Here is a 21163-nt window from a genome sequence, read left to right on the forward strand (position 1 = left end):
GTATTCTATATTCTGATTAACAAAATACCTAAAATAAAATTTCTCAAAAGAGAATTAATCTTTTGGTAAAATAAATAAAAAAGTAAAGAAAATTATCTTCTTTACTGCTTTATTATTATTTTTTTACCCTATTATTATGAGTCAGTTTGGTCCCTCTCGCATCCATCGTGGACATCTTTTTTCATCATCGCACATTCGCACAAATATTAACAAACCTTCCCAACTCCGATCGACTTTATCATCTCTTCTCCTTCTCTTCTCCGACGAAATCTCTAAACTCTCCGCCGTGAAAATCACAGTTTTCAAGACAAGTATCACACTATCGAATCTAATGGTGATCCTCCATTACTGAAAGCTTCTAATTTCCCCGTTTATCGAATTTTTAAAGGTCAGTAACTCAATCTGAGCTTTTCCCTCAAAATCGAAAAAGGTTCCAGAACAAATTTTGAATTAGTCTCTCTGTTGAATTCTCCAGTAGCGGATTGTGCGGTAGTTAGTTTAGGTTGAAGAAGGATGACAACAACTGGGTCTAATTCTAATCACAACAACCACCATGAGGATGGTTCCGGTAGAAGCAACAACAACAACAGTAATAACAATAACCCTAGTACTAGGTCTTGGGGTACGGCGGTTTCTGGTCAATCTGTGTCTACTAGTGGCAGTATGGGCTCTCCGTCTAGCCGGAGTGAGCAGACGACCACCGTGGCTACATCTGCTAGCGACAGTGCTTTTCTACGCTTGAACAATTTGGACATTCAAGGTGACGATGCTGGCTCACAAGGAGCTTCTGGGTATGTTTAAAATCACCTCAATTCCTGTGATTTTGTTATGGGTTTATTGTGGTGGTTGGGTTTTAGCGATTTAGGGTTTCATTCTATTGCAATGGCTGCTTTTATGAGCTTATAACCTTGTGAATGTTTTGTTTGGTATAGGCGTTGTATAATCAATATATGAAACTTGACCAGTAGATCAAATTTATTCCTTGAAGTTTGTCTAAATTCTACTAAAATCTGCCTACTGGAATATAAATATGTCCACAGTATCCTTGTTGGGACAATAGGCCATTGTCTTTGTGCCTATTTTTTTTTAGTGGAAATTGTTACATGTCTTCTGTATAGTTTAGTTTGATCATTAAGCTATTAACAGTGGTAAGAAGAAGAAGAGGGGACAGCGTGCGACTGGTCCAGATAAGAATGGAAGAGGGCTACGTCAATTTAGCATGAAAGGTCTTATCTCTTTCGCTGCCTCTTTTCTGCTTCCATTTAGATGTCTTTGAATTTTATAGCTATGAATTGTGGATAATGCCTCTAAATTTTGGATTTGCATTTGACTGATCTTTTTGTTGTTCTTCCGGCTTCCTCTCAGTCTGTGAAAAGGTAGAAAGCAAAGGAAGGACAACTTACAATGAGGTACTGTAGTTTCCTTTAAACAAAAAGCTTCACTATGTCTTCCTTAAAAGATATGTTCACTTCCGTTTACATTCTCTCATGGAACTGATTTCTTGTGCTTATACATTTTTCACATAGTGGAATATCAATTTGTCTCATGAGAAGTATTGCAAACGTGTAGCTCTGCAATATGGTATCTAACAGGTTTAAGTACTTTCAGGTTGCGGACGAGCTTGTCGCTGAATTTGCACTCCCAAATGACGATGGAACATCTCCAGATCAGGTATGCATTTCTTCTATAGTTTTATAACTTGAACATGTGCGATACTTGCTGTAAACTCTGGTAAAAGTATATAATGTGGAAACGTTTTACCAGCAACAGTATGATGAGAAGAACATAAGACGAAGAGTATATGATGCTTTAAACGTCCTCATGGCTATGGATATAATATCCAAGGATAAAAAAGAGATTCAGTGGAGAGGTCTTCCTCGGACAAGCTTAAGTGACATTGAAGAATTAAAGGTTTCAACCAGATATTCTGTTTGCCCATGTTCCAAAGCTCGTTTAGAGAATGTTCCTGAATCTGATTTCATTTTGTTTTTTGTTTGCAGAGCGAACGACTCTCACTTAGGAACAGGATTGAGAAGAAGATCGCATATTCCCAAGAACTGGAAGAACAAGTAATGGACAACATAAAACCTCTGGGGCCTATATGATTGATCTTATTGTTACTTTTATCATAGATTCTTACATGGTCCTTCTTTTTTCTCTGTATGTCTGAAAGTACGTAGGCCTTCAGAACCTGATACAGAGAAATGAGCACTTGTATAGCTCAGGAAATGCTCCCAGTGGCGGTGTTGCTCTTCCTTTTATCCTTGTCCAGGTAACTTGATCAACACCTTCATAGGATCTTAGATTTAATCCACAAGCAAACCTCAGAACATGAAAAAACGCCTTCTTTTCATCGTAGTATCTGTTCCTATCGTCTGATTGCTATTGTTTTTCTCTGCACCAGACTCGTCCTCATGCAACAGTAGAAGTGGAAATATCAGAAGATATGCAGCTCGTGCATTTTGATTTCAACACGTAAAAAATCAAACACCAAATTTGTTCTCTTTTCAGCTAAAATATCTCTACTATGTTGTCGATTACTGACACTGTGAATTCACTATTTTACTGACACTGTGAATTCACTATTTTGCAGCACTCCATTCGAGCTCCATGACGACAATTTTGTCCTCAAGACTATGAAGTTTTGCGATCAACCGCCGCAACAACCAAACGGTCACAACAACAACCAGCTTTCTTCTCACAATTTTGCGCTGGAAAACTCTAACGAAGGCCCTAGCACTGCTTCAGCGATGCAGCTAGAAGTGTACCAGCCTCATCTTCAACCGCAACAACATGAGCTGCATTCTCAGCCACAGATCATTCCTACGCCTGAGACTAATGAAGTTGCTTCCGCTGCTGATACTGCTCCAGTGATATCAACGTCTCATCCAGGGACAATGAACTCCAACATGAAGCCGGAGAAATGACAAACTTACGAAAGGCCATTTGTACACTATCTGTAAAACTGTAAAGTAGTCTTGGAAAAACTACCTGGTTCTTTTGACGAATAGCCGGTTTAGCGGTAAATTTGTACCGGTGGTTTTTCTGTATTAGTAATACAGAATCTAAGATTCCTTCTCGGGTTTAGCGATTTTAAGAATCTTTTGCCATAGGAAAAAAAAAACACTTGTACTTTGTTGTTTGTGAGGATCGTGTTGGAAATCGCAAAATTGGAATAGTTTTGGTTTGGGTCAAACCGAAATCCGGTTATGGTTTAAATTACCTTAACCGTATAGAAATGGCGAGAATTGATTAAATAGACTCCCGGTTTTCGTATAACCGAAATAGTGTTCTGTGTTTCAAAGGTATTCGAATCTTTCACACTCAGTCGTCATCTTAATAAATGAAAGTGGGAACTTCACAGAGGTTGAGCAAGTCCGGCCATGGCGACGATTGCTCTAATCCCTTTCTCTATCTCCTTCCCATCCTTGGAATTTCGGAAACCGTTGTTCTATTATCATCGTCGTCATCAGCAACCTCAACTCTTTGTTTCCTACTTGAATTCCACGAAGAAACAAAGTTTTGTCTGTTTCGCTTGTTCCATCAAACAACCCAGGTTCGAATTTTTCTCCTTTGTTTTTTTTTTTTTTTTTTTGGTCTTTGCTTCGATCTGTGGAGTACTTTGGGCGTCAATTTCAATTTCAGTTATTGTTTTTGGATTGTGTTTTGAACTGGATCGAGTGTGTTGCAGAGTTCGTAAGAGAGTGAAGAGCAATGAGGAGCTTCGGAGTGAGATTATGGAGTTCGTTGCTTCGGCTGAGCTTCCTGAAGGTCACGTGCCGTCCATGAAGGAGCTTTCGGCACATGGAAGGTTCCAAATTCAGAAATTTGTAGTTTTTGTTCAAAATTTATAGCAGTCTGTAACGTTGATTAAGTTGGTAGGCTCGTTGAATTGTTTGTGTTACTCTTTATAAGTCATCTGATTTTTTTAGGGATTGCTTCTGAAGACTCTTGTTTTTTTTAATTTAGTTTTGGTTGTGTGAACTTTTTGTTTGTAGAGTTGATCTTGCCAACATTGTCCGACGAAGAGGATACAAGTTTATCAAGGAACTTCTTGCAAATTCTGATGTGGAAGAAGACTGTAAAGAGGTAGTCTCTGAGGAAAACTCCAACTTGGAAACAAGTGCAAGCCGCGTTTCTTTGGAAGATTCGATAAAAGGTCAACACATAATTCAATAAGAGAACAAGTATGTATGATTTGTTATTGTAAGATAATCTGATATATTTTATCTGATGTAGAAGGTCAGGGCGAAGGAGCACTGGATGTGGTTGATGGAACAATGCCTCTTGATCAGGAAAAAAATAGTTTTGATGAGAATGGTGTTGTCATAAATTCAAGTGCCGAGGCTGAAGAACACGGAAGTTTGAGTATAGATGAATCGTCAGGATTTTTGAGCATGGAAAACTCCTTTTCTAACTTGGGTGATATAACAGAAAACAGTTTGGAGACTGAGCGTGTGGAGCTCAACAATAGAACAGTTACTGAAAACTCATCTTCTGAAGCTTCAATATCTGCAAGCCATTCCCTATTTTTAGATGATACTTCAAGCAGCTGTCCGGACATAGAAGCTGACAATGTTTTGATGACAGAGGATGAGGAGGTCAATGATGTGGAAAAAGATACATTTGGTCACTACACCAGTCCTACCTATACTCATTACACTAGTCCAGATCTCAGTTACATCAAATATGTTGACATTGCTTCTGAATCCTCGTCTGCTTTGACCTCGGAGAACACCATGTCAACTGCAGAGAATTTTCAGAATCAGCAGGTTGATGATATGATTGGAAATCTTTCTGGTAGTGCCGATGATAGTTTAGTTGAGTCTGAGGATAAGGATTGGATGTTAGGATTTTCTTCTCCCACTTCAAGCATAGAAGAAAAAGCAACCACATTTATTCAGAATGGATACTTGGATACAGTTGATGGTATGTTTGATCTCCTGAAACCTATACTTTATATCTATTGTCTATATATGATGACATGCCGTACTGATATCTTCATTATTCATGCATGTTTCTGTAGTAAAACTTTGCAATCCGTGGTGAAATAATTAATTGATAGTTGGAATCTGTTTCAGATGAAGAAATTGACATACCTAATGAAAGCTATCCTGAAACTGAAGAAAGTGCAGAGACAACCAAAGGTGCTGAGTTCATAGGAGACAGTCGTGGTGGTCAGAGAAGTATGAGCACTCCACCAAATGGAACTGCCCTAGCATTGGAGGAGTTTACTGACGCTACAGAACTTAATGGCTCTGACAGGTGAGTCTAACCATGAAGGTCAAGTCTGTTACTCTTGATCATTATTTACATTTTATTAGTGGTATTCTTCCGATATTTATTGCATTCAAAGAACATTATATTGTTAGTTGATTATTGAAAGCCACACCAAGCTTTTATATCATTATTGAGTAATGCATAAACCAGTCTTGACTGAAAGCCTGGATTAGGTATCCTAGGAGTTTGACTCGTGTACATTTCGCATGGTTCACTTCAAAATCTCTGACCTTTAAATTTTCATTTGATAGGAATAGTGATCAGAGAGATGGGAGTGCTGACATGGATACGGATCCACATGATGAGGTCTTGAATTATCCTGCTCACTGAACTCTCTCAAATTTGATCTTAAGTCATTGAACTTTAACTCTACTCTATGTTTCGTATCCATGCTCATAGAACCTTGTTCTGAAATGATACAGACCAGGAAACGGGAAAATCAGGTTGAAATTACTCGGCTGAGGTTTATGCTGGTACATTGATTGCTTTCTCTCAATATGTGGACCCGATAAAGTGATTTTTGCTAACTAACTTTGTTGGTAAACTATTGCATGGCTAGGATCAAAAAGAGCTGGAGCTGTCAAGGTTGAAGGAGCAGATTGAAAAGGAAAAGGTAAGCTACTCACTCTCCAGCAACATGTTGTACATAGGTATCCATTAACGAAAAGGCACATGACTTGGTATTCCATACATCTGAATATACTTGGATGATACTCTCCTTGATATTTATCTAGTCTCATGCAAAGCCTGATACTTGTTTGTGTTCCTAATCTCCAATTTCCTGGGTTCAGCTTTCTCTTTCAGTTCTCCAAAGACGGGCTGAAACAGAGATCCAAAAGGCCCAAATGCTTATCTCAGAGAAGGAAGTTGAATTGCAAGAAGCTGAGGAAAGTCTTTCAGGATTGCAAGAGGTAGCTTATTTTTGCTTCATAGTTATCGTTTTGCCATGGTCCCAATTTAAACTACTATCAAGTATCAATACAATGTTAGAGCCAGATCCATGATTGCACTCTTACCACTGAAAGCCAAATTATTAAAGTTACTTTTTTCTTCAGATTGTGATTGAATATTGCGGAGATGGTAATGTTGTGGAAGTGACCGGTAGCTTCAATGGTTGGCAACACCGAGTGGGAATGGAACTACAAACATCCAAGTCAATCGGGTTAGTATTGGTCCTGACACTCTCTACTCTCATCGAATATTTTTCTTCTTCTGATGAACATGTGAAAGACTCCTTTAACATTTGGGTAATGTTGCTTGCATAAATATGCTTTCAAAATTACAATCATCATCCGTTGAATTCAGATTCGACCTGTTTAATATTTTTGCAGGAAACAGAAATGCTGGTCGACATTACTGTGGTTATATCCCGGTACATATGAGATAAAATTCATTGTGGACGGGCAATGGATAACAGATCCTCAAAAAGATTCGGTTACAAGAGGACACATTACAAACAACATTCTCAAAGTAGACAGCTGATGATCTCTTGCGTTTACTGTTTTTCTCGAGTTGAATTCATTCCACATGAGCGGTGTGGGCTTCATCAGGTGAAAGGAGCACAGCAAATCGTTTCAAAGTTTTGTTAGCCTCTTCGATTATTTCAGTCTTAAACGTTTTTGCTTTTTCTTCTTAAGGCTTAGGGGTGGGTAGTAGACTCTGTACAAAATTGTAATTTCAGGTAAATGATTAAAATAATACATTTATGTCTCAAGGGTTTATGTCCCTTAGAATGCAACATGCATAATTCTTAAACCGTTCAAGACAGAATGTGTAAAAGCAGAACCCTTATGGGTTACTTTCCTACAAATTTTGTTATTTAGAGTTGATAACAGATAAGACATGAATTATAAAGGTTTTCATAAGTATGTTTTTGCCACAATAACTGCTTCAGTTTCCTTATAAAGTGTCAGATTCTGATCCTATCCTCTCCAGTTACTTCCTCTCAGGTTCTGTGACCGGTACATAGAAGCCACTCAAGTGGACCATTTGAAGCTGCTTCTCATGCTCGACCAGTACTCAAACTTGTGTCTATTTGACTTCTACGAACGCATCTTTCTTGAATTTCTTGCATAGTGCCTGTGCAGCTAAGTCAATCCGTGCATTATCCTGTAAAACAGAATCTTGTGAGCCTCGAAAAATGAGGAAAGAAACGAAACCAGACCTTGTCAAGATTTTCCTGTTTTGTACCTTTCCCTTTAAGCAGATGATGATAGGGCCTTGTCTAGATTTCCGGTAACACCCTGAGAAGAAGATTGCGGTTTAAACAGAGACTCTGGATGCTCCTTACAGTTAGATAATATTAGAGAGGTCAAAGATTTAATACCAAGATATATGTCTGGGAATTCGAGACCAAGTTTGGACAGAGGTTCTGCAACTTCAACCTGCATTTTGTTGATAGTCAAATCCTTAATCAGTTCAAAGCAAGCCACAGATCTATCAACAACTATGAGTCTTGGTTCAAACAATGATGATTGCATGAAAAAGTGGCAAATGTTTGTTTAATCAGTTGAAAGCAAGCCATGGCGAGAGAAAAACATACATCTGTTAAAGATGTCATCAAGCGCCTTGACGAAGATTCTATGAGTGAAGAACCTCCACCCAATTTAGTAAGTTCGGTCAGACATTCCCACTCTTCCTCGAGCTCCTTAGTGTTTGTAGCAGCAAGAACAATCACATTGCGGCACTTGATCTACACAGACAGACCGGAGATCAAATGGGTAAGAGAATAATGCTGAAACATTATAACTTTCAATGTAGTTCCGAAACCACATACCAATGGCACTGAAAGCTTTTCATGATGTAGAAGTTCAGTAATTCCTTCTGGTAACTGAGCCATCTGAAATGAGAAGAAATCTACTACATTGAATAACCCCACCCCACATATACACAGAAATGATTCTGATGCTGTAAAGTTTTAGCTTATCTTGTCTGAAGATAGATATGTAGATCTATAAAAACTTTTATGCTCAAGAACGAACTTACCTCATTCCTGTCACCTGTGCACTGCTCGCTTATAAGATGCCTAAGGTATTCCTCAAACTCTTCATCAGGTGCCTGAATAAACGGCATTATGAGCCTCTCAATTTAGAATTGAGTGGTGATGTTTTTCTCAATGAGATGCTAAGGCACATAACTTAACCATGAAAGAGATACGTACCAGGCGAACTCCAAATGCCTTGGCAACACCACCCAAAGTAACATCTGAATGCAAAGGACCAACTCCTCCATATATAAATACCTTCAAAAGCATCAATCAGAGGAAATCTGTCAGTCATATCTTCCACAACAAAATCTCTCTTTGATTTTATGATCATCTGTTTAAAGTACTTACCATATCACTCGTAGACCTTTGACGGTCAACTTCCTCAGATACAGAATCTATCTAATTAAAGAAACACAGTGAAGATATAACAGAGATTTAATAAGCCGATTGACGAAAGATTTACATTGTCTGATTAACATGCTCTATGGGTGAAAACTGATGACAATGAGTGAATCTCACTCACATCATTCCGAAGGATAGTGGTTTGTTGCACCGACCAACCGACAGAAGTCAACTTCTTACACAACGACAATCCTAGTTGATCCTCAACAGTGCCAGACCTGAGCTATGGAACAGATAAATGGGTCGGAAGAACTTCACTGCACCTAGTAGATAAGTAACCAAGCAGGACCCTTTTCAACATGTGGTTGGCCTAAGTCTAATGTCATTGATTGATACATATCTAGCATAATGTTCTCTTAACATAAATAATTTCAAGAACAGAGCCTGATAGTAAGAATTAATGACTTACAGAATCTCATCGCCGACAGCAATTACTGAGGCCAAAAGCACCTCGTGTTTCTGTGATTCGGTGTCTATGTCATTTTTGAGTGACGCATTTCTCTTGACTCTCCCAGCCCTTTCTAATCTCCCATCAGAAAGCAAATAAGCAGGTTTGAATTTTTCTTTACTGCTAGTGTCGTTAACAGACAATAATGAGTTGGGAACAGTATCATGAATACTCCCAATTGATGTATATCTGCATATTCATAAAAGAAACACAATATAAGACGAATTGTTCAAGAATGAAAAATCTTGTTAAAAGTGAATCTGTGGAGAGAGGACTTTTACCCCTGGTCATAAAGACTGCAATACTTGACCTTGCAAGTTAGGAGAAATGCCCAAACATCTCTGCACAAGAAAATTTAATGAAAAAAAATCAGAATAAAGATCAAATGAGAGTAAGAGATAACAGCACTGTAAAATTGCTTTAGTTTTCAAATTTCCAAAGACTTTATTTGGGTTACACTATCATATTAAGGCTGTACCAATTACAGTGACCACCAAAGTTGATATAGTATATTAGACTTTATCATTATACAAAATCTATATCAGCAAAACTGTGCTCAAGATTTGCTGATCGTCACGCATACCAAAACATACGTAAGAATAAACCACCAATCCAAATATATTGTAGATTCAACGGATAATGCGATAAGTTGATATGATTACGGAGAAAGAAGATACCTGTACGACCAATCCAATATAGGATTCACCCTCATAAAGGGTGGCCATCCAGGTGAACTAGGAGAGAATTGCTCTTGACCAACCTGATAAAATTCAGTGAGAAGTAATAAATCACAAACATCACATTTTTTTACTAACTCTTACAAAATGTTTGTATCTAAATCTTGAGATTAAAGATTTGAAGTGAAGCTAACCGCAGTAGGATCACCAATTCGGACGCCAAGGAAAATAGCTCTGATAGGGTTAGCCTTTAGTAATGCCTCTAACCCGGATTTGAAATCCTGGCGAATGATATCAAGTTGCAGATTGTAACTGCCCATATAGAATAAGATGATTAGCTAACCGCAGAAAGAATATCATTCTGGGAGCAGACGCGGTTTGACAATCTTAACCAAAATGCTATCATCTTCAATTAGACGATATAAATACGAGAAAGAAAAAAATGAATGCAGAAGAACAGTACTTTTCTTACGTTTGAGCTGCATCATATGTAAATGCATTGATCTCAGTGAAGGCAGAAGGGCTCTCGAAATATATGGTCCGGACTGGAAAACTTGATAGACCTCCATTAGAACAACTCTGCTCTTTCATATGCAAAAAATAGCCAGCTCTAAGAAGATGCAACAGTACCTAAAATCATGATGACACACATTATTATTACTTAGGAAAGAGGGGAAGAAAATATCCAAAAAGGAGATATCCGGAAGGGAACAGTTGCAGTAACTTACAGTAGAGTCTTTTCCTCCATTGAAGCTAAAGGCGACCTCTTCAATACTGCAGAAGTCGACAAGCTCAATATTTTCAGGAATCAGTAAAGTAAAATGGATTTTGATCTTGAAAATTATCACTTAATCTACAACCATAATGTAATATTTGGACAGCATACACAAACATTGAACATGATGGGCACACAGCAAACAAGAAATGAATAGAAATAATCTTTAATTTCCTAACTATACAAATCATTACACGTTATTGAATTCAATTGACAACACATATAATTGATAAGGTCTTGCCACCAAGAAGGGGTTAGCAGCCAAGTGTAGTGAACTTGTAGGCGAAAACAAAGTCAAGTTATCTTTAGTTTTCCTTTAACAAATGTGACAAAACCCATGAATCTTGACGACTCTTTTCATGAAAAGATCCTCACATGTCATATAACTCATCGTCTTTCATCCATAGAGAAAAAAGGATGAACTTTTTTTATAATGCCATGGACATGGTCAGATATGGTTAGAATCTAGGCAGTTAACCAAGAAATACACAAAAAGCAAAATCATCCCAAGATATTCTCAAACCATTATATAATATTTGCTACTAGAAACTTTTCACTGAGATCAATGATCAGCTTCTAAGTTGTATCTTTCTCAAATTGTATCTTTTTGTCTTCAGATTTTCAAAGTTGAATCTTAAATCTCCAGCAACAAACAAACGAAAAATGAATCTAGAGATCAGGTAAGAGGAAACTAAATGAAGTAAGAGAGGGGGGACTGACGAGTAAAGAGAAAGAGCTCGTTTAATAACGAAGATGGCGTTATTGTACTTGGTCTTCAACCTCTTATCATCGCTTTCTCCGATCGCTTTGTCGATCTCCATCTCTCTTCTCACCTGTGATAACCCAAAATAATGCAAAGATCAATAAAACCCAAACTAAGAAAAAAACCCCAATGCTTTTGCAATTAGGGGACTAAGATTGAGTAATCCACAGATTTAGGAGCTTTTGGGATAAATAATAAACTCAAAAAGTTCTCTCACCTTTTGATTCCGACGACTCGAGATATCTCTATCTATCTCGTCGGAAGTATTTAAGATTGGCTCCCCGGAGGAGAGATGCAGAGAGAGATAAAACAAAAACGAGAAATTCGTTTTGGATTCTTTAAGAGCAGATTCTTCTTCTTCACTTTTATTGTTTTATGGATTTTTTTTTTTTTTTTTTCCTTATGGGACAATTTTTTCAATTTTTTATTGCCACACCCAATTTATCTAAAACCCACCCAAAAACAAATTCTGAAAAAAATCAAAAGAGATAACAAAACAAAAGAAGATTATGAATATTGACAAAATAATAAAAATTTGAATATGAAATAGCAGAGAAGAAAGACAAAAAAGCTTTGCTCACATTCAAGATTTTCTTCTTTTTGCATTTTTTTTTTTTTTAAAGTAATAATAAAAAGAATTTTCCTTGCAACTTGTTTTTTCTGCAGAAGTTCTTTAAAAAAAAAAAATCTAGTATGTAACCAGAGACTTACAGTAGTAATTCAGTAAATGTAAAATGTAAAATCCATGATGTAATAATAGTCTAATACCAATACATCATCATTCAGAACCTAGTACAAATTGACAACTAACCTAGTATATAAAGTTGTTTATACTATTGATTTGTATAAAAAATATCTGATCTCAGAATCATCTACAATTTGTTTTTTATAAAGATTATAATTTCTGTTACTACGAGACTAATATAAGCTTCGTTATCATCGAATGGATTAGTTACGGTCAACGATTTTTCTTTTTTTGACTTTTCTTCTATGGGCAATCTAAAGTGAGTGCGTTTCGACACCTAAAACGCACAACACACAATCGCAATCACCAATCGCAGTCGCGCCTATCAAGATCATACACGTTTTCTTTAGCCTTAAATCCCATATCCACTTACAAGTTCATCTCAGCCGTTTCGTTTAACGCCAACACTAAAATGATCACATGATGGTGAAGAAGCATCATTAAATTAAATCAACCAAATGGCATCTTTATGTTAGTCGAACTCACTTATAGAATAAGATAATCAACCAAAAGCGTGATCCTTGCTTTGTTTTTTTGGTGAAATTGTCTCATGGAAGAGAATCTCAAAAACACGCAATTAAGAATTAGTTATATATATATGCTCAAGGTATGTCAATGAAAAACAGGATCAGAGTCTCTTCTCAAAGATATTGGAATTTTGATCATTAGAGCCTGCAACTAAATTCTGTACCAAGAATACTGAGAATCCCCCCTCTCTCGGTGTTACCTACTCGAAGAGACCATCCCCGTGCCAAATATCAAACAGAAAATCCACCATTTCCTGCAAAATTAAAGAAGATTGCAACCACCATGAGATGTTTGATAGCTATGACAGGAGATTCATATTGAAGAAAACAGATGAAGAAACCCAAACTTAAGCAGAAGATGAAAAGTTTGTTTAATATGGAGTATTATTGTAGGAGGAACTCACAGCTAGAGGGATGGGCTTCTGAAAAGGAGTGGTGGATGTGAGCAACTCTTCATAAGTAGCGTTGAAGCTACAGATTACAAAAGATTTTTAAAGTGAGGAAAGGAGTTAAATATATGTAAAAACATGAAGCTTGACGCAATCAAATAATTAAACATTACTATTATGTACCCGATTACAGGTTCAAGAGGCATCTCTGAAGTCCTATTAGATGGATCACCAACCCACTTCTTTCTCAACTCTTGCCACGCAACCTCAGCTGCACAATCAATAGAATTTAAAACATCATCTGTACACGTTCAGTCTAAATAACAGACACTAAAGAAATTGAGCAAAGCTGATCATAAAGTATTCAGTCTAAATCTACTGACCACTACTTAACCTGACGAGACAATCAGTTTGCTCTTAATTGTCAAAAAGACTATCTATCAGCTAACCCGTAGGACAATAAAAATATTGTTCGAGTCAAAATCTCAAAAACCATAAAAAAAATAAACTGTGAAAGAAAGGTTGGTGATAAAGAGCTTACTACCATTGTTCACAAAGTTGTTCTCAGTCGATTCTTCTTGATCAATTGGAGAACTTGAAACAACATTAGCAGAATCAACATTAGCTTCCATTTTCCTTAAAAAGATTCCTTTGTAGAAGAATCAAGGACAGATCAGAATGCCCAAAACTCGAAGCTTGAACCGAGACTGGCAAAAAAAAAAGAAGACAGAAACTTATAATCATAATCACGAAGGAAACAAGATATAACAAATTTACATTACACATTAGGGTTCATTAGCAAACAAACTACTAATTATTGTCACCGTATCTATCAAGAGTGAGAATGAGGGAGAATCAGAGGCAGTGCACAATTCCAATCGCAATAAAGGGAAGAAGAACCCTAAAACTTTAATTCTGGAACCCATAAGTCAAAAGAGATAAATCATCTAATGGAACCCTAGAATAGGTTCAACCCATATTCCGAAAATCTGAAATTGTTCTTGGGACTTACTTACTAAGAAATTCATTCCAATTACAATCTGGCAAAATCAAAACGAAGACAAACGATAGAGAGAGAAAAAGAAGGATGTAAAACCTGAGAAGCTGATTGGAATGTTCGACGACGACGACGACTGAAAGAGATAATCCTAATTCCCTCTCGCCGAGAAGAAATCGTAATAAGTGTCGATCTCGATAGATAGAATCCTATGGAATCGAATCGAATCGAATCTGTCTTCTTATTTCTTTTTTTAGCAAAGCTAAATAATTCTCTAACTATTGTATTAATACTACTTAAATAATTATAACCAATGATTTGGCGTGACCGACCTTAGCTCAGTTGGTAGAGCGGAAGACTGTAGTTGTTGCTGTAATCTTTAGGTCGCTGGTTCGATTCCGGCAGGTCGGATATAATTTTAAAGATTTTTTTTTTTTTAAATTCTTGTGAAATGAATCAGAAGCATATTATGCAGTAAACAGTGTATATAACTGATATCATATATTATGCAGCAATTAGATTCATAACTAAGATCTTACTATATTAATTTAATGGCTACTCCATTAGCATCTCCAGATTACAAAAGAAATTAGGTAAGCTAGCCGCTTTACATACATATATATGTTTGCATTTCAACCTTTTTCCATTTTCATGGCGATTCGTTCCTAAAAAGCTGCAATTTCTCATCGTTTAAGAGACCAAGCAGACCCGTTCCATTAACATGAGCGTATTTTACGTCTTGGAGCGGAAGATGACTTGACAATGGGAACCTTTGAGAGACGGCAAAATTCAAAGGATCCTGCAAGATGAGCTCCCGAGTGGACTCGTCACAAGATGCAAATAGTTGTTGATTCTTTCCCTCACCAAAGTCTATGATCGCTGTTCTTGGCAGACGTATGTTATCTACAAAAGCTTGTGTGGATGACAGTTTCTGGTAATATGAATCAGCACCTCTTCTCTTGAGACTAACATGAAATCCATCTACACCATTACTATTGCTATTATTGACTCCTGTTTGGGTCAACGAAGGTTGAGTCTGGACTGTATCTTCAGAAGATCCAACTCTCGGTCTATAAGAAGCCACTATATGATCACTGCGAGGACAATACGAGGATGATATGCAAACTCCTGTGTTTCCTGTTTCTGAAATTAATGATGGGCTACACACACACACAAAAAACGAAACAACAAGTTAGAGCCTAGAAAATGTTTTGCTAAATTTCTCCAAGCAGATGCTAAAGTTATGTGATCTCTATTTCCTTTCAAGTATTTTTCAGGCAACAAGACTTGTGGGTTTGGTTTCATGAGATGTGAACAAGCATCAATGTCAGAGAAACACAAAACCTCACCTTCCTTCGCTGCCATAGATGTTCCACTGACACAGCCCGATGGAGGAAGCTGACAACAGGGGACGGACATCAGAAGTTGGAGTGGAATTGGTAGAGAGATGATGGATAGTATGGACTGGATTGGTTGTTAAGCCAGTCAACGATGCGAAAGGCCCCGTTGTTTGACGCCTGTCAAATACTAAAACCATTCCATTCTGTAGTCCAGCATAAATATAGTGAGAGCTGTTGAGATCCCAGGAACAAGACCAAGGTGCAGCTGGTAGATCATAGGATAAGACAGTGTTGTGGCTCTCCAAGCTTATAACAGATAATTTTTTTCCTAGAGAACCAAATACTGCAAGCCCGTTATTGTGAGGGGAAAGGTGAAGATCTTTAATTGCTCTTGTGGTAGGAGGCAACAAAATATCATCAATCTCACCCGAATGTAGGCTCATCTGCAACATATACATATATTTTAAAAGACGTATAGTTTCATCATTTAAAACTACTGTAAGATAAAAAATAAAAGGGTACAACAGAAAATAAAACTTACTTGCGTAAGCACAAATGTTCCACCAACGCCTGAGAGCCTACGAGCCAATAACACAATTTTTCTACCACCATCTATGTCAAATAAACGGCCACCACTGACTAGCAAATCTCCCTACAAGAAATTGGATGGAAAGGATCTAATTTGCGTTAGACACATCAACACAATTGAAAACAGACAGTACCTCAGCCAAAAATTCTAAAACAATGGGACTGATATGGAACGCTATGCCACACCTGATGTCTGAAGCTGCAAGAAGGTGCATGTCCGTGATGTTCTTGGTAATTTGTATGACCTGAAAGGCATGCACTTACAACTGTTTAGAAGTATATATGCATTAAATTTCAAGGAGAAAAGAAAGTCCTAAGGCCAGCGTGGAAACAATCGCACAACAGCATATCAATTCTACTTGAACAAATACTCCATTGAGACAATTCATCCAGCAAAATGGTGCAAGCACAGAAATGGAAAATAAAGGATTTAAGGTAACACAGAAAACGCAACCATATATAATATCTGATCTAATAAGTATAGTTAATGTTAACAAAGCTGCCAGTGTTGCAACCATGAAACACGTAATTGTGTAATTACCAGGTATATATTGATTCTGAGAAGCCACATGAGAGTTTCTCTGCGCACCCATAGCCAAACTTTCCATATCAGCTATCTTCTGCAAAAACAAATTTTCTAGCCCTGATGCTTACTATAAGAGAAACATGTGTAACAATTTTGTGCAGAAAATAACAAACTAAGATGGGGGCGCTATTAGTCAAACTTAGCTCCCTTCTAAAAGATACACGAACCAACTTCTTATTCCAGATTTGACTAGTTAGCACTTTAGCAGTAATCATAAACTAACAAAATCTTTCCAAGCATAAAACAAAGTATTAAGAATGACTACGTGGCAACAAACTCTTAAGAGTGTACCTTCTTCAGCTTATGAACTTCTAATCGTAGCTCTGCTTCCATTTTCTTCCATTGAGCTTCTTTGTTACTCCAACTTGCAGTCTACGATACATGTAAGAAGATGTTACTAAACGCTATAATACTAGTATGAGGGTCTCACACAAATGTTCCAGTCTACTTACAGACATAACCTACATAGATAGATGACTTATAATGAACACAAAGAGAGAGTTTTAGTAATCCGGAAAAACTTCTTCTGAATGATTTAAAAGCAATTCAAAGAACTAAGCTCACCTTCTGTTCAATTGAACTTAACTTGGACTCCAGAAATAAGATTCTCTGCAAATACAAAACAAGAATATCATCAGAATTTTTGATACTGTGATTTCTTATCATGTATGTAACTAGGAAAAATACACTCATTGTATTACCTTTTGTGCTTCATCATCTACTGCAGCAACACGTGATGCATAAATCTTCCGGACATCTCTCAGGCTACATTTTCTAATGCACTGGGGACACTAAAAAAACAAACCATTGTCACTCTATGAGCAAGATGAGCTATCATTGAACAAACTACATAACAACAACCACACACACCTTTCCTGCACTTTGTCGCTGCTGTAGCCACTTCTTGATGCAGGAAAATCCATACAAGTGTCCACAGGGCAGACAACTTGAATCACACCAGTAAAGAAGAAAAGAGAAGACCCATTTAGTTTCATTCAATATATTAAAGACGACCAGAGTAATCAAATAGTTCACACGCACTAACTGGAAATTGAGATTACCAGACTTGGTGTTCGCCATCGTTGGTCCAAACTTCCATACAAATCAAACAGAACAATCCCTCAGTCTCGCCGTGTTTCCATTCCTCATCTTCCTGCGATCCTGAAGATGAACATATACCTTGTGACATTTTCTGATTCTCTTGACTCTCCTTCTGTGAAACCCTAGGTGAGACTACAACATCCCTGGTTTGGCTTTCGGTATCTTCTTCCTCCTCCTCCTCATCTTCGCTTTGTTCGTCTTCTTCTTCTCCAACTACTTCTTCTTCTTCTTCATAGTCTTCTCCTTCATCCTCAGATTCAATGTATTGTGCAATTCTTACTCCGGGACCGGAGTTACGCCGGCGACGCGGCATTAGGTCTAAACCCCAAAAAAATAAGCGCCAATTGATTGTATCCGTTTCTGCCGGAGTAGGACGATGTAAGACGAAAAGTTTTCGCTGACAAGATGTCGATGAACAAATATATAACCGACCATCGTACCGTTCCGTACCGAAATTTTGTTCGGTTCTAATCGGCTCAATTTTGCTTAAACCGGTAACTCCTAACCCGAAATTGCCGACCCGAGCCGGTTGGCCCGTATGCAAAAAATAAAAAAATAAATGCGGTGAGCGTGGATCGAACACGCGACCTTCAGATCTTCAGTCTGACGCTCTCCCAACTGAGCTATCCCCGCTTGTTGTTAATTTATCGATACAAAGTATTAATAATAACTGAAATAAATGTCACCTCAAATTGGGTCGTAGTCTTCGATGGGAACGTTCGTTTTGAGAAGAAAAGAGAGAGATTAGAGAAGATGGGGAGAAGCATATTTTCCTTTTTCACTAAAAAGAAAAAAATGGCGATGGCGAGAAGCATCTCTTACATCACCTCTACTCAGCTTCTCCCTCTCCATCGTCGTCCCAACATCGCCATCATCGATGTCAGGTACTTTCTCATACGCGATTTTATTTCGTCGGCTTTACTTACTAATCTGATCTCTTTAGCAAGTTTTAGTTCGAATCAGTCCGATTGGTCTTAGGGTTTGATTTTGCTCGACCATGTAATAATACCCCTGATATGGGTTTAGGAGAGAGAGAGAGTCCTTTGCTTTTGAATTATGTTTAGTTCTGGGATTAGAGATTATTATGAACAAGTGGAATCTCAATGTTTTCTAAAACTGGAACTTTGAAGAATCTTAATCTAAGAAAAGCAACTATTATGAACTCGTGAGCTTTGGAACAAGGCTTTTGTGGTTAAGTGGTCTGAGGAGCGTAGAGAAAAGGCTGGATCTTTTGTAATTCTTTAACTTAGGTTCTTCTTATTCAGAGTTGTGGCTAAAAATCCAGACTTTGTATGACTATATGTGTAATTGGGTGTGTTTTGTTTTGAAGGGATGAAGAGAGGAATTATGATGGGCATATAGCTGGGTCGCTACACTATGCGAGTGGCTCGTTTGATGACAAGATTTCTCATCTTGTTCAAAATGTCAAGGACAAAGACACACTTGTCTTCCATTGTGCCTTGAGCCAGGTTTGTGTGTTTTACTCTCTTTTTCACTTTACCACAATATCTTTTTCCCCATAATGAAACAAGACATGATATAGTACTGTCCTGCAATGATTGAATGATTAGGTTAAGTTGATTCATGTTTCATAGTTTTGGGTTTTGCTTAGAAGGAGATCTGTATATCTCTAACTTTCTGCAAATATGCATCAAAAGTGGATATCAAGGTTGCAAAATCCAACGGTCTTTTGTAATGTTTGCCTACTAGTCTATCTATTCTTTATGTAAGCTTTGGAGTAGGAACATTCTTAAAAGAAATAGCATCGATTAGCTGCTAGGTTCTAGCACTCCAAATCATCAAGCTCTCAGTCCTTTATTTAGCAACCTTTGATTTGAGCCAGTTCTCTCACTCACTTCTTTGTTCTGTCCTAAGTCCTAATTCACACACGAGAGGAAATAAAATGATTGCTAAGCTTTGATTGAAACCAAATCTTACTGCAGGTTCGTGGCCCAACTTGTGCAAGAAGGCTGGTGAATTATCTAGATGAGAAGAATCAAGAAGGTACTGGAATCAAAAACATCATGATCTTGGAACGCGGCTTTAATGGCTGGGAAGCTTCTGGAAAACCAGTCTGTCGCTGTGCAGACGTTCCTTGCAAAGGCGATTGCGCCTAAACCCCCTACTACTTAACCATTATTGGGGACCTAATTGATCTTTCCACATTGTCATCATGTATTAAAGCTGAATTAAGATTTATTCATAAAAAATAGTCTCTTGCCACCAATATGTTTTGGATGGGAGACAAAAAACGTTACTGTATTTGCAAATCACAATACTAAAAGGGCTTTTTTGGTAATATTGTAAGTTTTATTGAGCGTCAAAGCCACGTTTTATTATATCTTAACGCCGTCAATCAATAATGAACTTTTCGGGTAACGCCGTCAAAAGAAGAAGGAAGATCCCAGGTTGCAGGCTTAACGATTGGAGTCCATCCTCCCACGTCAGTTCCATTAAGTTTCAACGCCTTTTCTTCGGGAGCTCCTCCCTCGAACCTCACGAAGGCAACACTGATGTAAAACGATCGAGTACAATACAGTACAAAAAACAAAGTTAAAGAGGAAGAATTTTTGAGTTGGCAGCATTAATAACATGAATGAGAAAATTAAGTACCTCTTGACGAGGATACCCCTATCATAGTGTCTGGAAACATGACAAAATAAAATCTCTCCACATGAAGAGAAAAGTTTTCTCAACGAGAGCTCGGCAAGATACTTTGGAAGCGAAGTGTCATATCCCTCAACGGAAACCGTCGTCAAAATGCTAAAATTAATCAACAATTTGATTGTGATTAGAGGTGGTGATAATAATACTACTATGATCAGAGAACCAAAAAAAAAAAAAATCCCAAAAAGAAAAAATTTTACCGGGGTTTTGGAGCGTCTGCACCAAACACTTTCAGACCCTAAAAAAAAGATACAGAAGATCTAATCAAAAATTCTACATACTTCATAGATTTTTTCTTCTTTCTTGTGCAGAAAGAAACCATTAATTAATTAATAGGGAAGCAGAGGTTAATCAAAGAGAGAGCGAGTAAGAAGAAAACCCATAAAAAGAAGAAGAAGATTACTTTGATGGCGGATTCGTCCATGGTGATATACTGACAAGAGCGACTTCTAGGCTCTAGCTAGGGTTCCAAATATTTTGCTATCGGGGAAGATTTTTGTTGTTGTGTGAGTGTGTTAATTCTCTTTTTTTTTTTTTTTTTTTTTTTTTTTTTTTTTTTTCTCTTATTTATCTCTGGTTTGGGATCCATATAATATATTGTTACGAACAGACGGTTGGGCCTTGAATTTAGTTCCGGCCTGCGTGAAGCCCATATTATAGTTCTATTTTTTTGGGTAAACATGTGAAGATTGTTCAATTTTTTTACAGAATACAGAGACTCACCAAAGAAAAACATAAAATCAAAAAATCTACAGTTATACAACATTTGAGGGATTTTGCTATCGGGAAGATTTGAATTGGTAACAAACTTGTAAGTAGGAGTTAAAAAGATTTTATTGTTTCATAATACAGTTTAGAGATCGAAAACTTGTTTAGGAGGAGTTTCGCCCCA

The 21163-nt window shown here is 37.4% G+C and overlaps 7 protein-coding genes and 2 non-coding genes across 19 annotated transcripts; 4 read left to right on the top strand and 5 right to left on the bottom strand.

Moving 5' to 3' along the window:
* On the top strand, nucleotides 1-3239 carry LOC104772105 (transcription factor-like protein DPB). Of its 2 annotated transcripts, none has more exons than XM_087506373.1 (10): nucleotides 1-388; nucleotides 476-791; nucleotides 1147-1226; nucleotides 1366-1409; nucleotides 1609-1671; nucleotides 1765-1911; nucleotides 2001-2069; nucleotides 2174-2272; nucleotides 2405-2475; nucleotides 2594-3239. In XM_087506373.1, the coding sequence occupies exons 2-10, from the start codon at nucleotides 514-516 to the stop codon at nucleotides 2925-2927; spliced, it is 1185 nt and encodes a 394-aa protein (XP_087362499.1). In that variant the 5' UTR covers nucleotides 1-388; nucleotides 476-513; the 3' UTR covers nucleotides 2928-3239. The 2 variants fall into 2 exon arrangements, with proteins under 2 accessions (XP_087362499.1, XP_087362500.1); XM_087506374.1 differs by having other exon boundaries at nucleotides 161-388; nucleotides 1771-1911.
* A 47-nt stretch (nucleotides 3240-3286) lies between these two features.
* Nucleotides 3287-7090, top strand: LOC104768516 (protein PTST homolog 3, chloroplastic). Of its 2 annotated transcripts, none has more exons than XM_010492519.3 (11): nucleotides 3287-3556; nucleotides 3692-3811; nucleotides 3999-4159; nucleotides 4240-4929; nucleotides 5082-5265; nucleotides 5532-5586; nucleotides 5703-5753; nucleotides 5840-5893; nucleotides 6072-6191; nucleotides 6336-6442; nucleotides 6612-7090. In XM_010492519.3, exons 1-11 carry the CDS (start codon nucleotides 3384-3386, stop codon nucleotides 6760-6762), a joined length of 1866 nt encoding a protein of 621 aa, XP_010490821.1. In that variant the 5' UTR covers nucleotides 3287-3383; the 3' UTR covers nucleotides 6763-7090. The 2 variants fall into 2 exon arrangements, with proteins under 2 accessions (XP_010490821.1, XP_010490822.1); XM_010492520.3 differs by having other exon boundaries at nucleotides 3293-3556; nucleotides 4243-4929.
* LOC104768514 (bifunctional cytosolic FAD synthase/FAD diphosphatase-like) lies at nucleotides 6941-12195 on the bottom strand. 7 transcript variants are annotated; one of them, XM_087506372.1, is made up of 18 exons: nucleotides 11913-12143; nucleotides 11549-11800; nucleotides 11289-11401; nucleotides 10522-10567; nucleotides 10266-10423; nucleotides 9988-10105; nucleotides 9794-9876; nucleotides 9398-9457; nucleotides 9078-9305; nucleotides 8790-8886; nucleotides 8615-8665; nucleotides 8441-8521; nucleotides 8266-8337; nucleotides 8057-8119; nucleotides 7823-7972; nucleotides 7607-7664; nucleotides 7471-7523; nucleotides 6941-7389 (listed from the first exon to the last, which is right to left on the bottom strand). In XM_087506372.1, exons 3-18 carry the CDS (start codon nucleotides 11387-11389, stop codon nucleotides 7312-7314), a joined length of 1497 nt encoding a protein of 498 aa, XP_087362498.1. In that variant the 5' UTR covers nucleotides 11390-11401; nucleotides 11549-11800; nucleotides 11913-12143; the 3' UTR covers nucleotides 6941-7311. The 7 variants fall into 7 exon arrangements, 2 of the variants coding, with proteins under 2 accessions (XP_087362498.1, XP_010490819.1); XR_015593872.1 differs by having other exon boundaries at nucleotides 8790-8891; nucleotides 11549-11977; XR_015593869.1 differs by having other exon boundaries at nucleotides 8615-8661; nucleotides 11549-11961.
* Nucleotides 12196-12653: 458 nt separating this feature from the next.
* LOC109131298 (uncharacterized) lies at nucleotides 12654-14258 on the bottom strand. The gene is made up of 5 exons (XM_019242076.2): nucleotides 14089-14258; nucleotides 13537-13699; nucleotides 13176-13263; nucleotides 13008-13074; nucleotides 12654-12857 (listed from the first exon to the last, which is right to left on the bottom strand). Exons 2-5 carry the CDS (start codon nucleotides 13622-13624, stop codon nucleotides 12804-12806), a joined length of 297 nt encoding a protein of 98 aa, XP_019097621.1. The 5' UTR covers nucleotides 13625-13699; nucleotides 14089-14258; the 3' UTR covers nucleotides 12654-12803.
* Nucleotides 14259-14316: 58 nt separating this feature from the next.
* TRNAY-GUA (transfer RNA tyrosine (anticodon GUA)) lies at nucleotides 14317-14400 on the top strand. Its single transcript is given in 2 exon segments — nucleotides 14317-14353; nucleotides 14365-14400. It is a non-coding gene; the product is annotated as a tRNA-Tyr (tRNA).
* Nucleotides 14401-14509: 109 nt separating this feature from the next.
* Nucleotides 14510-18387, bottom strand: LOC104768517 (uncharacterized). Of its 3 annotated transcripts, none has more exons than XM_010492522.3 (10): nucleotides 17565-18387; nucleotides 17374-17449; nucleotides 17205-17294; nucleotides 17068-17112; nucleotides 16795-16875; nucleotides 16459-16537; nucleotides 16104-16162; nucleotides 15871-15981; nucleotides 15339-15772; nucleotides 14510-15149 (listed from the first exon to the last, which is right to left on the bottom strand). In XM_010492522.3, exons 1-10 carry the CDS (start codon nucleotides 17915-17917, stop codon nucleotides 14639-14641), a joined length of 1839 nt encoding a protein of 612 aa, XP_010490824.1. In that variant the 5' UTR covers nucleotides 17918-18387; the 3' UTR covers nucleotides 14510-14638. The 3 variants fall into 3 exon arrangements, with proteins under 3 accessions (XP_010490824.1, XP_010490826.1, XP_010490825.1); XM_010492524.3 differs by having other exon boundaries at nucleotides 17205-17285; nucleotides 17565-18044; XM_010492523.3 differs by having other exon boundaries at nucleotides 16459-16534; nucleotides 17565-17995.
* TRNAF-GAA (transfer RNA phenylalanine (anticodon GAA)) lies at nucleotides 18165-18237 on the bottom strand. Its single transcript has one exon. It is a non-coding gene; the product is annotated as a tRNA-Phe (tRNA).
* LOC104768519 (dual specificity phosphatase Cdc25) lies at nucleotides 18305-19903 on the top strand. Its single transcript, XM_010492526.3, has 3 exons — nucleotides 18305-18488; nucleotides 18935-19073; nucleotides 19548-19903. The coding sequence occupies exons 1-3, from the start codon at nucleotides 18358-18360 to the stop codon at nucleotides 19719-19721; spliced, it is 444 nt and encodes a 147-aa protein (XP_010490828.1). The 5' UTR covers nucleotides 18305-18357; the 3' UTR covers nucleotides 19722-19903.
* Nucleotides 19783-20823, bottom strand: LOC104768518 (nucleolin 2-like). Its single transcript, XM_010492525.3, has 4 exons — nucleotides 20675-20823; nucleotides 20472-20509; nucleotides 20218-20367; nucleotides 19783-20114 (listed from the first exon to the last, which is right to left on the bottom strand). The coding sequence occupies exons 1-4, from the start codon at nucleotides 20693-20695 to the stop codon at nucleotides 19961-19963; spliced, it is 363 nt and encodes a 120-aa protein (XP_010490827.1). The 5' UTR covers nucleotides 20696-20823; the 3' UTR covers nucleotides 19783-19960.
* Nucleotides 20824-21163: the final 340 nt, after the last annotated feature.

The sequence above is a fragment of the Camelina sativa genome, chromosome 20 (assembly GCF_030686135.1).
Source record: "Camelina sativa cultivar CO46 ecotype springtype chromosome 20, ASM3068613v1".
NCBI lineage: Eukaryota > Viridiplantae > Streptophyta > Magnoliopsida > Brassicales > Brassicaceae > Camelina > Camelina sativa.